This window comes from Oncorhynchus gorbuscha, linkage group LG11 (genome assembly GCF_021184085.1).
Source record: "Oncorhynchus gorbuscha isolate QuinsamMale2020 ecotype Even-year linkage group LG11, OgorEven_v1.0, whole genome shotgun sequence".
NCBI classification, from domain to species: Eukaryota; Metazoa; Chordata; class Actinopteri; order Salmoniformes; family Salmonidae; genus Oncorhynchus; species Oncorhynchus gorbuscha.
The window spans coordinates 46,776,560-46,791,997 of NC_060183.1; the positions used below are offsets into that span (position 1 = coordinate 46,776,560).

General features: G+C 46.8%; 1 protein-coding gene across 1 annotated transcript in view; it reads right to left on the reverse strand.

The window, feature by feature from the left end:
- Window positions 1–15,438, reverse strand: part of opn4xa (opsin 4xa) — an 89,450-nt gene that overhangs the window by 8,021 nt on the left and 65,991 nt on the right. Inside the window, exons 3-8 of the mRNA XM_046368157.1 lie at window positions 7,806–7,939; window positions 7,386–7,589; window positions 7,029–7,200; window positions 5,519–5,680; window positions 2,110–2,217; window positions 65–239 (exon numbers count right to left, since the gene is read on the reverse strand). Coding sequence (XP_046224113.1) covers window positions 65–239; window positions 2,110–2,217; window positions 5,519–5,680; window positions 7,029–7,200; window positions 7,386–7,589; window positions 7,806–7,939 — 955 coding nt within the window. The remainder of the gene's footprint in view (window positions 1–64; window positions 240–2,109; window positions 2,218–5,518; window positions 5,681–7,028; window positions 7,201–7,385; window positions 7,590–7,805; window positions 7,940–15,438) is intronic.

The following is a 15,438-nucleotide window of genomic DNA, read 5'->3' on the forward strand; positions in this document are numbered from 1 at the left end:
TACCCCTACCACCCCTCTACCCCCCAACCCTACCCTCCAACCCCACAGAAGCACACTAACTCACTGTGTCTTCGGTGGACATAGAGGACACTCTATGGAACTTTGTCCTGGAGGTGGAGGACTGTCTGCTGAGCATGGAGTCCCTGAAGGAGGACTCACTGTTGGACACAGAGATAAGGTCCTTCCTAGGGGTCTGGGCCAGGCAGTGCAGACAGGGAACCTTCTCTGCCAGAGTGTCTCTGTATGGGAGAGTCAACAAAAAAGAAAGGAAAGGAGAGGGTAAAAGGAGGAGAGAGGCAAGAGGAAGGAGGGATACAACATCAAGCATATAGTACACCAAATCTCCCTATTGTCATCACCAACGTCAGATGTAACAAGTCAGTTGTTATACAGTGCATTCGGAAAGTATTCAGACCCCTTGACTTTTCCCACATTTTGTTACATCACAGCCTTATTCCAAAACGGATTACATAAATGTTTTTCCTCATTAATCTACACACAATACCACATAATGACAAAGCGACAACAGGTTTTTAGAAATTGTTGCCAATGAAAAACAAAACGAAAACAGAAATACCTTCTTTTTGTAAGTATTCAGACCCTTTGCTAGAAGACTCGAAATTGAGCTCAGGTGCATCCTGTTTCAATTGATCATCTTTGTGATGTCTCTATGACTTGATTGGAGTCCACCTGTGGTAAATTCAATTGATTGGACAGGATTTGGAAAGGCACACACCTGTCTATATAAGGTCCCACAGTTGACCGTGCATGTCAGAGCAAAAACCAAGCCACAAGGTCGAAGGAATTGTCCTTAGAGCTCCGAGACAGGATTGTGTCGAGGCACAGATCTGGGGAAGGGTACCAAAATATTTACGCAGTATTGAAGGTCCCAAAGAACCCAGTGGCCTCCATCATTCTTAAATGGAAGAAGTTTGGAACCACAAAGACTCTTCCAAGAGCTGTCCGCCTGGCCAAACTGAGCAATCAGGGGAGAAGGGCTTTGGTCAGGGACGTGACCAAGAACCCGATGGTCACTCTAACAGAGCTACTCTGTGGAGATGAGAGAATCTTCCAAAAGGACAACAAACTCTGCAGCACTCCATCAATCAGGTTTTTATGGTAGAATGGCCAGATGGAAGCCACTCCTCAGTAGACAGCCTGCTTGAAGTTTGCCAAAAGGCACCTAAAGGACTCTCAGACCATGAGAAATAAGATTATCTGGTCTGATGAAACCAAAATTGAGCGGTCCCTTTGGTAAAGCATGCTGGAGGCAGCATCATGCTGTGGGGGTGTTTTTCAGTGGCAGGGACTGGGAGACTAGTTAGGATCGAGGGAAACATTAACAGAGCCAAGTACAAAGATTCTTGATGAAAACCTGCTCCAGAGCTGTCAGGACCTCAGACTGGGGTGAAGGTTCACCTTACAGCAGAACAATGCATGAGTAGCTTCGGGACAAGTCTCTGAATGTCCTCTGAGTGGCCCATTCAGAGCCCGGACTTGAACACGTTCGAACATCTCTGGAGAGACCTGAAAATAGCTTGTGAGGATCTGCAGAGAAGAATGGGAGAACCTCCCCAAATACAGGTGTGCCAAGCTTGTAGCGTCATACCCAAGAAGAATCGAGGCTGTAATCGTTGCCAAAGGTGCTTCAACAAAGTATGCACACATGACTGTAAGTCGCTTTGGATAAAAGCGTCTGCTAAATGGCATATATTATTATTATTATTATTATTATTATTATTACTGATTAAAGGGTCTGAATACTTATGTAAATGTGATGTTTCAGTTTATTTGTAAACCTTTTTTTACCTGTTTTTGCTTTGTCATTATGGGGTATTGTGTGTAGGTTAATGAGGGGGCGGGGGACTATTTAATACATTTTAGAATAAAGCTGTAATGTAACAAAATGTGGAAAAAGTCGTAGGGGTCTGAGTACTTTCATAATGCCCCGTAGGAGTCCAATCTGGACGGTCAAGCCCAATCACACCAAAGGATCCCTTAGGGCAACTTGCCAAAACAACCGTAGGTTATGAACGGTTAGGAAAGTAGATAAAATGGTGTTTTGAGTTCTAACCTAGGAGAGGGACACATTAAGACGACTATACTCACCGGTATTTGGAGTGGATGATGGCATAGATGAAGGGGTTATAGATGGCTGAGGCTTTGGCTATGACAGCAGGGACGGCCTTGGAGTAGGGACTGAGGGCACTTCCATAGCTGAAAGGAGAGCTAACATTTAGAGGAGACTACAAGCCTCACAGATAAAGTAATCAAACCTCCTCAGGTCTTACGGACATTTGGCAGTAACTTGTTTTGCTCTGCTTCCACCCTCTAAATAGAAGACTGGAGTCTGAACTCTGTGTTTGTTCAGTATGTCAGCGGATGGTCAGTCAGTGGGTGTCTGTTTGCACTGCCTGCCTAGTTGGCTCCTGTGCAGCCTGTTCGTATGGCTCGGCAGTGACCCAAAGGTGTTGTGGAGTGAGCAGGCGGAATCATATGCTTGATTATCCCTCCTCTCCGACAGACTGCACTCCATCACTTCACATCCACTCTCTTCACCTCTACTCTCGCTGCAGTACGTACAGTACATTCCCCACACAAAACTCAAAAAAACATCTATTTAAACTGTCTCTGACCCTGACAGCGTTTAAAAACTCTCAAAACAGACTCTCACCTCGTCAACCCATAGGTGCCTGCCATTCCGAACCAATCCAAGCCTCACTTTAAAATCATTTGTGGGATTCGGAATGAATGTATCCCATATTTTTCTGCATTAACCAAAGATCTGCAGTAACTACAGTCCAATCCTCAACTTCATATCTGAATCAACAGTCAGAAAAACATTTTCAAGACCCCTGATCCTTCATAATGTCCAGATCACATGCCCTCTAACCATTGCTCAAGCATCTCCACAACTAGATCTGGGCTTCATAAAGCATCTCAGAGGAGAAGTGATGATGTAGTATTAAGTTTCAAGTTTTAATTTACACATTCATTAGCTATTTAGCAGTCTTATCGCATGAGGACAGAAGCAGTTCAGAAGCCTGTTGGTGTCAGACTTGATGCACCGGTACTGCTTGCTTGCCATGAGGAAGCAGAGCGAACAGTCTATGGCTTGGTTGGTTGGAGTCTAACGATCGATGTGGATGGGGGCTTGCTCGCCCCCTCGTTTCCTGTAGTCCACGATCGGCTCCTTGGTCTTACTGACGTTGAGGAGAGGTTGTGGTTCCCGGGCCCACACTTCCAGGTCAGCGACGTCCCTTTAGGCTGTCTCATCGTCGCTGATGATCAGGCCTACCACAGTTGTGTTGCCAGAACTTTCAGTCCCAGGGACCTAAACTTGGTGACGAGTTTGGAGAGGACAATGGTGTTGAACGCTGAGCTGTAGTCAATGGATAGCATTCTCACATATATACGTATTCCTCTTATCTAGGTGGGTGAGGGTAGTGTGGAGTGCAATTGAGATTGTGTCGTCTATGGATCTGTCGGGGCGATATGCAAATTAAGTGGGTCTAGGGTGTCTTGGATGAGGGAGTTGATGTGTGCATAACCAGCCTCTCAAAGTACTTCATGATTACAAATTAGTTCTTTGGAACAGGAATGATGGTGGTCATGGGGATTACAGACTGGGACGAGGAGAGGTTGAAAATGACTGTGAATATACTTGCCAGCTGTTCTGCACATGCTCTGACAACAAACCCTGGAATACCATAGGGCCCGCGGCCTTGCGGGTATAGACCTGAATAAAGACTTTACTCACGTCGGCCTCAGAGAGCACGATCACCCTATCTTCCGGGTTGGTGGTGGCTCTCACACCCGACACATGTTATTGTCAAAGGGTGTATAAGTTTCTCTGGTAGAGCGGCATCGTTGGGCAGATCATGGCTGGGTCTTCCTTTGTAATCCATAATGGACTGTAGTCCCCGCCACGCTCGGCGGGTGTCGGAGCCTGTGTAATATGATTCCACCTTATTCCCATATTGTCCTTTTGCACATTTGATGACTCTGCCGTAGCCTCAGGGTTGTCTGCCGTAGCCTCAGGGTTGTCTGCCGTAGCCTCAGGGTTGTCTGCCGTAGCCTCAGGGTTGTCTGCCGTAGCCTCAGGGTTGTCTGCCGTAGCCTCAGGGTTGTCTGCGATAGCCTCAGGGTTGTCTGCCGTAGCCTCAGGGTTGTCTGCCGTAGCCTCAGGGTTGTCTGCCGTAGCCTCAGGGTTGTCTGCGATAGCCCTGTGCGCGGTAGCCCTATACGTTAGTTTAGCTCCAACCTCAGTGTTAATCCAGGGCTTTTGATTGGGTAAGCAGCAAACCTTAACTGTGGGGACAACGTCGCTTATGCATTTCCTAATGAAGCTGGTGATGGAGGTGGTTAGCTCATTGACGTTATCGGCAGAGTCCTGAAACACAGTCCTGGAACATAATCTCTGATTCTGGAGACCATTTCTCAGTGGAGCGAGTCACAAGTAATTCCTGTTTGAGATTCTGCTTGCAGACAGGTAGCAGGAGTACGGAGCCAATATCTGATTTGCCGAATGGTGGACAAGAGAGGGCCTTGTATGCTTGCTTGTAGGTAGAATAACAGTGGTCTAGGACTTTATCGCCGTTAGTCGTGAGGGAGACGTGTTGATGGAAGTTGGGCATCACGTCTCTTAAGGACACGGAATTAATATCACCCATAACCAGAAGAGCAGCTTCTGGATGTTTTCCTGCTTGGTTATACTGTAGCCTCGTACACTTTATTAAGTGCCAGCTTGTTATTTTTATGTCCTGAGGTGGAATGCATACAACAGTCATGATAACAGCTGAAAACTCCCTCGGGAGGTTAAATGGTCAGCATTTGACCATCAGGTATTCCAAGACGGGTGAACAATGGGCACTTCCATCACGCTTGAGTCAGCACACCAGTTGTTGTTGAGAAAGAGGCAAACCCCTCCCCCCTCGATTTCCCTGACTCCTCTTCCTGTCGGCACGGTAAATGAGGAATCCATCGAGTTGGATAGCCATGGGGGGGGGGGTGTCCGGATTGGAGGTTATCCATCTTATTATCAAGTGACTCTACATTGGCCAGTAGAATGGGCAGAGGAGGTGGCCAGTTCACCCTTCACCTTCATCTCTCCAGGATCCCCCCTCTTGCCTCTGTAACGTCTGCATTTCCTCTTGGCCCGTAAATTGGGTCGGATCTAGAGAAAGAGCCCAGGGCAGATGAGTTGAAGTTGAAGCCGGAATTGAGGTAAATAACGGCAGATCTGATGTTCAAAAGTTCTTGTCGGGTCGTAAGAAAGGAAAAAATTAAGTAGAAATTAACAACAAAAGAATCACAAAATAGCAAAGTTGGATTGGCGCTTGCAAAACGGCCGCCACCCAGGACAGCGCCATATTTCATCAGATACCCCCGTCCATGTAATCGTATTCATAATTATCGAAAAACAGGCAAAACTGATCCTAGATCAGCCCTCCTACTGAGACACTTTGTGATATGGGAACTGAACCCCATTCAAATTCATATGTAACACCATAGTTACCCAGCCCAGGCGATGAGGGTGACGCAGGCGTAGGGAGACCAGGACATCACATACACGATGATGACTACAAAGGCAATCTTGGCCAGCTTCCACTCAGTCTTGATGGACTGCTGCTGGATCAGGGTGGACTTCCTTACCTGACTGCCCAGCTTCTCCATGTCTCTGTGGGTATCGGAGAGGGGATGTTCAGGGTGTCAGAGGAAGATAAACAATGAGATGGCCCCATCATCTGGATCTGTGTTTTGATGGTGTGTGTGAGTGCATATGAGTGTGTGTATGCGTGTTTGTGTCCATGCGTGTGTGTGTGTATATATAAGTACAGTATACAGTTGAAGTCAGAAGTTTACATAAACCTTAGTCAAATACATTTAAACTCAGTTTCTCACAATTCCTGACATTTAATCCGAGTAAAGATTCCCTGTCTTTAACTTCCTGACTGATGTCCTGAGATGTTACTTCAATATATCCACATAGGTTTCCCTCCTCATGATGCCATCTATTTTGTGAAGTGCACCAGTCCCTCCTGCAGCAAAGCACCCCCACAACATGATGCTGCCACACCTGTGCTTCACGGTTAGGATGGTGTTCTTCGGCTTACAAGCCTCCCCCTTTTTCCTCCAAACATAATGATGGTCATTATGGCCAAACAGTTCTATTTTTGTTTCATCAGACCAGAGGACATTTCTCCAAAAAGTGCGATATTTGTCCCCATGTGCAGTTGCAAACCAGTCTGGCTTTTTTCATGGTGGTTTTGGAGCAGTGGCTTCTTCCTTGCTAAGCGGCCTTTCAGATTATGTCGACATAGGACTCGTTTTACTGTGGATATAGATACTTTTGTACCTGTTTCCTCCAGCATCTTCAGAAGATCCTTTTCTGTCATTCTGGGATTGATTTGCACTTTTCGCACCAAAGTATGTTCATCTCTAGGTGACAGAACGCGTCTCCTTTCTGAGCGGTATGACGGCTGCGTGGTCCCATGGTGTTCATACTGGAGTACTATTGTTTATACAGATGAACGTGGTACCTTCAGGCATTTGGAAATTGCTCCCAAGGATGAACCAGACTTGTAGAGGTCTACATTTTTTTCAGAGGTCTTGGCTGATTTCTTTTGGTTTTCCAATGATGTCAAGCAACGAGGCACTGAGTTTGAAGGTAGGTCTTCCACAGGTACACCTCCAATTGACTCAAATTATGTCAATTAGCCCATCAGAAACTTCTGAAGCCATGACATCATTTTCTGGAATTTTCCAAGCTGTTTAAAGGCACAGTCAACTTAGTGTATGTAAACTTCTGACCCACTGGAATTGTGATACAGTGAATTATAAGTGAAGTAATCTGTCTGTAAACAATTGTTGGAGAAATTACTTGCGTCATGCACAAATTAGATGTCCTAACCGACTTGCCAAAACTATACAATAAATTTGTGGAGTGGTTTAATTGACTCCAACCTAAGTGTATGTAGTATTCCGACTTCAACTGTATGTCTATGTGTGTGAATGTACCAACTGACCTACTACCGGTGCGTATGGCCAGGAACATGCAGAGGTAGCAGTAAGAGATGATACCCAGAGGGATGAAGAACACAAAGACGCAGAGCATTAGAGTGTAGCTCCTATTGGCTGGTGTGGAAGTCACATAATCCCACGTACAGGATGTCATCAGGCCCTCCGGGATATAGGAACCTGGATAGGAACAATGGTTTAAATGGTTGCTAGCCTGGTCCCAGATGTGTTTGGGCTTTTGCCAACTCCACTGGTGTCATTGTCTAGCAAAACATGGTATGACAATTCCATAAGGAGTTGGCAAGAGAGTAGAAACAGTCAGAAAACTGGCACCCAAAAGGGCGGTGTTAGTGGAGGGAACTCACTCCACCCCATGAGAGGCGCCAGGCTCCAGGCCAGCGAGTAGAGCCAGACTATGACGATGACGACGGAGGTGCGGCGTTTAGAGGTCCAGTGGAGGGCCTGCAGTGGCTTGGTGATGACGATGTAGCGGTCAATGGAGATAGCCAGCAGGTTGATCATGGAGGTGATCCCAAATAAGGCCCCACAGAAGGCGTACATCTTACAGCCTGAGCATAAATCATTTCAAGGAGACAGATAACAGAAATCTTACAATCTTAGTAATCTCAGAGATGGAATTTCCACAGAATTACTTTGGTGAGTGTTTTTGTACGGTGTGTACAGCATAATTCATCTCAAAATACCAATGTAGCTGAAGCCTTCAATTATGACAATTGATCTGATGCGGTTATTTTACCACATTTATGGAATGAAGGTAAAAGTACCTGTTTCTCCAAACACCCACTCCTTGTAGAGACAGTTGACAAAGAAAATGGGGGACTGTGTGACGGCCATGAGGAAGTCACTCACTGCCAGGTTCATGATGAAATAGTTGGGAGGCGTCCGAAGCTTCTTGTTACTGAAATATAGAACAAATAAACATATGCAGTGTTTGTTTAAAAAATGTTTTATTCATTGTTATTAGCTTACCGGTCATTTAAGATTCTACCTTTCACTTTATTACTAAAGCTTAATAATTATCAAAGAATAGTTTCTATCCAGATAATGAAATAAAGATCAGGTCAGAAAGCAACGATGCGATGCTGCACTTTCACGTTAGTTCAAAGTGAAACCACTAATTTAAGGAGAATTTCCCCTCTCTGATGCAAAAACTCAAGGCAAACATACAATTTTGGAGAACTCTCCCAATTTCTCTGCTCAGGAAGAATTAATGCCATTAAAATGGACTTCCTCCCACAACTGCTCTACCTATATCAGAACATCCCAGTATTCATACCTAAATCCTCTCATAAACAACTGGACTCAATTATCAATCCTTTCATCTGGGATTATACAACACACAGGATAGGTAAAAAACACCTCTGTAAATCCAAGATGGAAGGAGGATTGTCTCTCCCAAAATGTTATATTTTATTACTGGGCCGCTAACCTCCGCGTTGTTACGTTTTTTTTGTATGACGCACCTCCGTCATCCAGCTGGTTTAGTATGGAGCTTGAGGAGTGTCACCCCTTCTCTATTGGCGCTGTGATTCTGTCTCCTGTCAATCTGGAGATGTCACTTTATTGTAACAGTCCTATTATACATAGCACAGTCCGAATCTGGAAGCAAATTAAAGTCCACTTTGAGCTCAGACCAATGTCATTCATGCTCCCTGTCGCCAGGAATCCCTCCTTTGCCCCTTCTAACCTTGATAACACCTTTGAGCGATGGGGAGAGTTGGGGATAAGTACCATAGGGGATTTATACATAGAAGGGACCTTTGCTTCCTTTGAGTTGCTGAGGGAAACGTATAATCTTCCCAGAAGTAACTTTTTCAGATACCTACAAATTAGAGACTATGTTAGAAAACACCTCCCAACATTTGGGAATGCTAAACCTTCCATGTTTGACGGATGCATAAAAATATGCCCCACCTCAGATAAACTGATATCTCGTCTATATGATGCTTTTCAATCTGTTAGCACACCTTCTACAGATGCCATTAAGGCAAAATGGGAGGAAGAACTAGGGACTGACATTTGGGTGGCAGACTGGGAAGAGAGCTGGAAGTATATCCACACATGCTCCATTAACTCCAGACATGGTCTCATACAATTCAAGGTATTACACAGATTGCACTATTCCAAAACTAAACTGCATAGGATATGTCCTGATACATCCTCTACATGTGATAAATGTCAGGCTACGCAGGGTACACTACTCCACTGCTTTGCCCTATGCTCTAGCTTGTATGGTTATTGGTGTGGAATTTTTAGGATCCTCTCTGAAGTTCTGGAGACTTCAATAGACCAAGACCCACCTCTGATAATCCTGATTCCCTAAACGGATTAACCAGCCCCCAAAAACAACTAATCTCTTACAGTCTCATTTCGGCAAAAAAAAAAAAATCTTGTTGTTTTGGAAAAGGAGGGAAGCGCCCTCTACTAAATTATGGCAAACACTGTACACTTAGAAAGAATTAGATATATTCTGAACAATAAATGATCAACATTTGATCAAATCTGGCAGCCTTTCCTCTCCTACTTGGACCAGTCGACGCTGTGAATATGTACTTTTTAACGCACTCTAAATTGTAATGTTTTAATCTACCTTTGAGCAGCATGTGCTGGCCTCGCCACCCGGGCAGTCGGGAGGGGAATAGGGGGGAATAAGTGGGGGGTGGCATCTGCCCTCTTTCTTTCTACCTGTCCTTGTTCTGTATGTCGTGTTTTGTATTATCTGTTTTGTACCCAGAACTCTGGGTCTTGTTGTTCCTGTCTGCTCTTTTATGTTTAGATAAGAATTGTATACCTGTCTTTTATACCTAGACACCATTCTTGTGTGTGGTTAATAAACATATTTGAAACCCTGTCTCAGGATAGGTGGTTGAAGATATCCCTCTCGTGGTGTGGGGTCTCCAGTATTTATGCTATAGTTTATGTGTCGGGGGGGGGGGGGGGCACTATGGTCAGTCTGTTATAGATGGAACATTTCTCCTGTCTTATCCGGTGTCCTGTGTGAATAAAGTCTCTCTCACTCTCACACTCACACACTCACACACAGCCCTAGGACCATGCCTCATGACAACCTGGCTTGATGACTCCTTGCTGTCCGGCCATGGCAACCCACATTGTCCACCTGGTCGTGCTGCTGCTCCAGTTTCAACTGTTCTGCCTGTGGCTATGGAACCCTGACCTGTTCACCGGACATGCTACCTGTCCCAGACCTGCTGTTTTCAACTCTCTAGAGACAGCAGGAGCGGTAGAGATACTCTGAATGATCGGCTATGAAAAGCCAACTGACATTTACTCCTGAGGTGCTGACCTATTACACCCTCTACAATCACTGTAATTATTATTATTTGGCCCTGCTGGTCATTTATGAACATTTGAACATCTTGGCCATGTTCTTTTATAATCTCCACCCGGCACAGCCAGAAGAGGACTGGCCACCACTCATAGCCTTGTTCCTCTCTAGGTTTCTTTCTAGGTTCCGGCCTTTCTAGGGAGTTTTTCCACTTGCATTTGCTGTTTGGAGTTTTAGGCTGGGTTTCTGTACAGCACTTTGTGACATCAGCTGATGTAAGAAGGGCTATATAAATTCATTTGATTGATTGATTGATACTCTCACTTTACATCTCCGAAACCAACGTTTCCCACTTTCTGCCAACAATTGTAATTCAGTATGTAGAGTCTGAGTGGGTGAATTATCATTACATGCATGCATGACTGTTATTTTGATTACAGTTTCCCATTAATCCCACCACAAACACAATTCGGCATAAGTGATGTTCAGCGATCAGCCATCACCTGCTGACAGCCAGCCCCCTCCTCCTCCCTACCAGACCAATCCCTCGCTCTCGCCTTGCCTCGCTCAGAGTCCATGCATTCACTATTATCCCCTCCTAGCAGCATGGGTCATCCCCTACCTAGAAATACCTCCCATTTTCCAAGAAACTAGACAGGCTCACAGCATGAGGGGAAATCAGACCGGTCAGCCCAATACAAATACAGAGGGTCAATCAAAGAGAGTATTTCAAGAAATGTCCCATGGCATGAAAACAATCCCTGATTTGGCTTGGGTGAGTGAGTGCCCTCTGCCCTCCCCACTGTGAACATGGCCTTATTTTGTACAAATCAAAGAGGAGATGTGATCCAATCACCTCAATGGTCTCCACAGCCATCTTTCTCACAAAGGAACCCACGGCCTGTCGGTCACTCACACATTACTCACAGAGAGGACTTTGGTGTTTGGTGTTTAGAAAAGTAATAATGCTGTCAAGCCTACTCCTGCTCCCTCCCTCCGGCGCTCGACGTCGCCAGTCTTCTAACCACCGGCCATGGCAACCCACATTGCTTACACCTGGCAACTATCATTGCGCTCCACTGCTCCCTATCGTTAGGCACACCTAGATTTCATCACCAAACTGATTACTCTCCCTTCATATAGCCCTCACCAACCTCAGTCATCAGGCAGTATTGGTTCTGTTATCATGTCCAGACACTGCGCTTGTTTTGTAACGCGTTGGTTTTGTTATTAAACTCACCAGCTGCAGCTGCTTCTTGACTCCTTGCATCTTTGTTACAGAATACTGCCTCAGAAATGATGGAAGCAGCAGATAATTACACCATCTTCCAGAAGGTCGAGGAACAGGGTCATCTAGTCCACAACCACCTTGACTACAGTGCTCTCTATTTTTTCCTATCAGACGGGAGCCCCCACTACCTAGAGGTCCAAGGTTGTCCCAATCATTTCCCTGCTGTGGAGTGGGCTACAGCCGCCTGGGAGAGAGGAGGAGCTGGGTTCCTATGAGATGTTCTGTTCAGTGCGGTCTTCAACCATCCTCCAGAGGGCAGAGAGGGAGGTGAGCAACTTTTCCAACTCTGGCAGGGTGCCCAGACTGCTGCAGTGTATGTCATAACCTTTCGGACTGTGGCAGCCTTCGGCTGATGGAATGAGCCGGCTCTCCAAACTCTATTCCTCAGTTGACTGGGCAAAGAGGTCCAGACGGAGTTGGGATGACCACATGTCCTTTGATGCTCTCATAGCGATGGCCATCCGTCTGGATAACCTTCTTCGGGAGCGTCGTGTCCCCCTCGCCACTCACCTCCCTCCTTTGGTTGTCCTGAGGCAGAGCCTGAACCCATGTAGGTGGGGGCCACACACCTCTACGTGGTAGAGGGTAACACCACGATCCTGGTTGTTGTGGATCGGTTTTCTAAGTCCTGTCGTCTCCTCCCTTTGCCCGGTCTCCCTACGGCCCTACAGACTGCGGAGGCCCTGTTTACTCACGTCTTCCTTGCACTACGGGGTGCCTAGTTTCTGATCGGGGTCCCCAGTTCACGTCCCGGGCTTGGTGGGCGTTCATTGAGCGTCTGGGGGTCTCGGTCAGCCTGACCTCTGGTTTTCACCCCGAGAGTAATGGGCAGGTGGAGAGGGTAAACGAGGATGTGGGTAGGTACAGTGCCTTGCGAAAGTATTCGGCCCCCTTGAACTTTGCAACCTTTTGCCACATTTCAGGCTTCAAACATAAAGATATAAAACTGTATTTTTTTGTGAAGAATCAACAACAAGTGGGACACAATCATGAAGTGGAACAACATTTATTGGATATTTCAAACTTTTTTAACAAATCAAAAACTGAAAAAACGAGGCGGTCTTCTGGTCAGACTCCGGAGACGGGCACACCATGCACCACTCCCTAGCATTCTTCTTGCCAATGTCCAGTCTCTTGACAACAAGGTTGATGAAATCCGAGCAAGGGTAGCATTCCAGAGGGACATCAGAGACTGTAACGTTCTTTGCTTCACGGAAACATGGCTCACTGGAGAGACGCTATCCGAGGCGGTGCAGCCAACGGGTTTCTCCACGCATTGCGCCGACAGAAACAGACATCTTTCTGGTAAGAAGAGGGGCGGGGGCGTATGCCTTATGGCTAACGAGACATGGTGTGATGAAAGAAACATACAGGAACTCAAATCCTTCTGTTCACCTGATTTAGAATTCCTCACAATCAAATGTAGACCGCATTATCTACCAAGAGAATTCTCTTTGATTATAATCACAGCCGTATATATCCCCCCACCCCCCAAGCAGACACATCGATGGCTCTGAACAAACTTTATTTAACTCTTTGCAAACTGGAAACCATTTATCCGGAGGCTGCATCAACAACCCGGTCGCATTCCCTTCGCTCCACAGGTAGTATCACATTTTCATTTCATTTCATTACAGTACAACGGTTTGATTTGTTTGATCGTAGCTAGCTACATAGCCGTCTTTGTATCAAAGATAATTGTGTAGTCTAGAGCGACTTTCTAGGTTAGCTAGCCAGCTATTGTCGTTCTTTTAACGCAACGTAACGTAATCAACACTGCTAGCTAGCCAGTTAGCCCCCGAATGGCAGCACTGTAGAAACTATTACACTCAACGGAACGACTTGATTAGTGTAGTGTCAACAACGCAGCCACTGCCAGCTAGCCTACAAAGTCAACAACGCAGCCACTGCCAGCTAGCCTACTTCAGCAGCTGTATCATTTTAATCATTTTAGTCAATAAGATTCTTGCTACGTAAGCTTAAATTTCTGAACATTCGAGACGTGTAGTCCACTTGTCATTCCAATCTCCTTTGCATTAGCGTAGCCTCTTCTGTAGCCTGTCAAATATGTGTCTGTCTATCCCTGTTCTCTCCTCTCTGCACAGACCATACAAACGCTCCACACCGCGTGGCCGCGGCCACCCTAATCTGGTGGTCCCAGCGCGCACGACCCACGTGGAGTTCCAGGTCTCCGGTAGCCTCTGGAACTGCCGATCTGCGGCCAACAAGGCAGAGTTCATCTCAGCCTATGCCTCCCTCCAGTCCCTCGACTTCTTGGCACTGACGGAAACATGGATCACCACAGATAACACTGCTACTCCCACTGCTCTCTCTTCATCCGCCCACGTGTTCTCGCACACCCCGAGAGCTTCTGGTCAGCGGGGTGGTGGCACCGGGATCCTCATCTCTCCCAAGTGGTCATTCTCTCTTTCTCCCCTTACCCATCTGTCTATCGCCTCCTTTGAATTCCATGCTGTCACAGTTACCAGCCCTTTCATTTACATTTACATTTAAGTCATTTAGCAGACGCTCTTATCCAGAGCGACTTACAAATTGGTGCATTCACCTTATGACATCCAGTGGGACAGTCGTGTTAACAATAGTGCATCTAAAACTTAGGGGGTGGGGTGAGAGGGATTACTTAACCTATCCTAGGTATTCCTTAAAGAGGTGGGGTTTCAGGTGTCTCCGGAAGGTGGTGATTGACTCCGCTGTCCTGGCGTCGTGAGGGAGTTTGTTCCACCATTGGGGGCCAGGGCAGCGAACAGTTTTGACTGGGCTGAGCGGGAGCTGTACTTCCTCAGTGGTAGGGAGGCGAGCAGGCCAGAGGTGGATGAACGCAGTGCCCTTGTTTGGGTGTAGGGCCTGATCAGAGCCTGGAGGTACTGAGGTGCCGTTCCCTCACAGCTCCGTAGGCAAGCACCATGGTCTTGTAGCGGATGGCTTCAACTGGAAGCCAGTGGAGAGAACGGAGGAGCGGGGTGACGTGAGAGAACTTGGGAAGGTTCCTCTGGATGAGTTGAAGGGGTTTAATGGCACAGGCAGGGAGCCCAGCCAACAGCGAGTTGCAGTAATCCAGACGGGAGATGACAGTGCCTGGATTAGGACCTCGCTTCCTGTGTGAGGCAGGGTCGTACTCTGCGGATGTTGTAGAGCATGAACCTACAGGAACGGGCCACCGCCTTGATGTTAGTTGAGAACGACAGGGTGTTGTCCAGGATCACACCAAGGTTCTTGGCGCTCTGGGAGGAGGACACAGTGGAGTTGTCAACCGTGATGGCGAGATCATGGAACGGGCAGTCCTTCCCCGGGAGGAAGAGCAGCTCCGTCTTGCCGAGGTTCAGCTTGAGGTGGTGATCCGTCATCCACACTGATATGTCTGCCAGACATGCAGAGATGCGATTCGCCACCTGGTCAAGCTTAACATCCTTATCATTTATCGCCCTCCAGGTTCCCTCGGAGAGTTCATCAATGAGCTTGATGCCTTGATAAGCTCCTTTCCTGAGGACGGCTCACCTCTCACAGTTCTGGGCGACTTTAACCTCCCCACGTCTACATTTGACTCATTCCTCTCTGCCTCCTTCTTTCCACTCCTCTCCTCTTTTGACCTCACCCTCTCACCTTCCCCCCCCCCTACTCACAAGGCAGGCAATACGCTCGACCTCATCTTTACTAGATGCTGTTCTTCCACTAACCTCATTGCAACTCCCCTCCAAGTCTCCGACCACTACCTTGTATCCTTTTCCCTCTCGCTCTCATCCAACACTTCCCACACTGCCCCTACTCGAATGGTATCGCGCCGTCCCAACCTTCGCTCTCT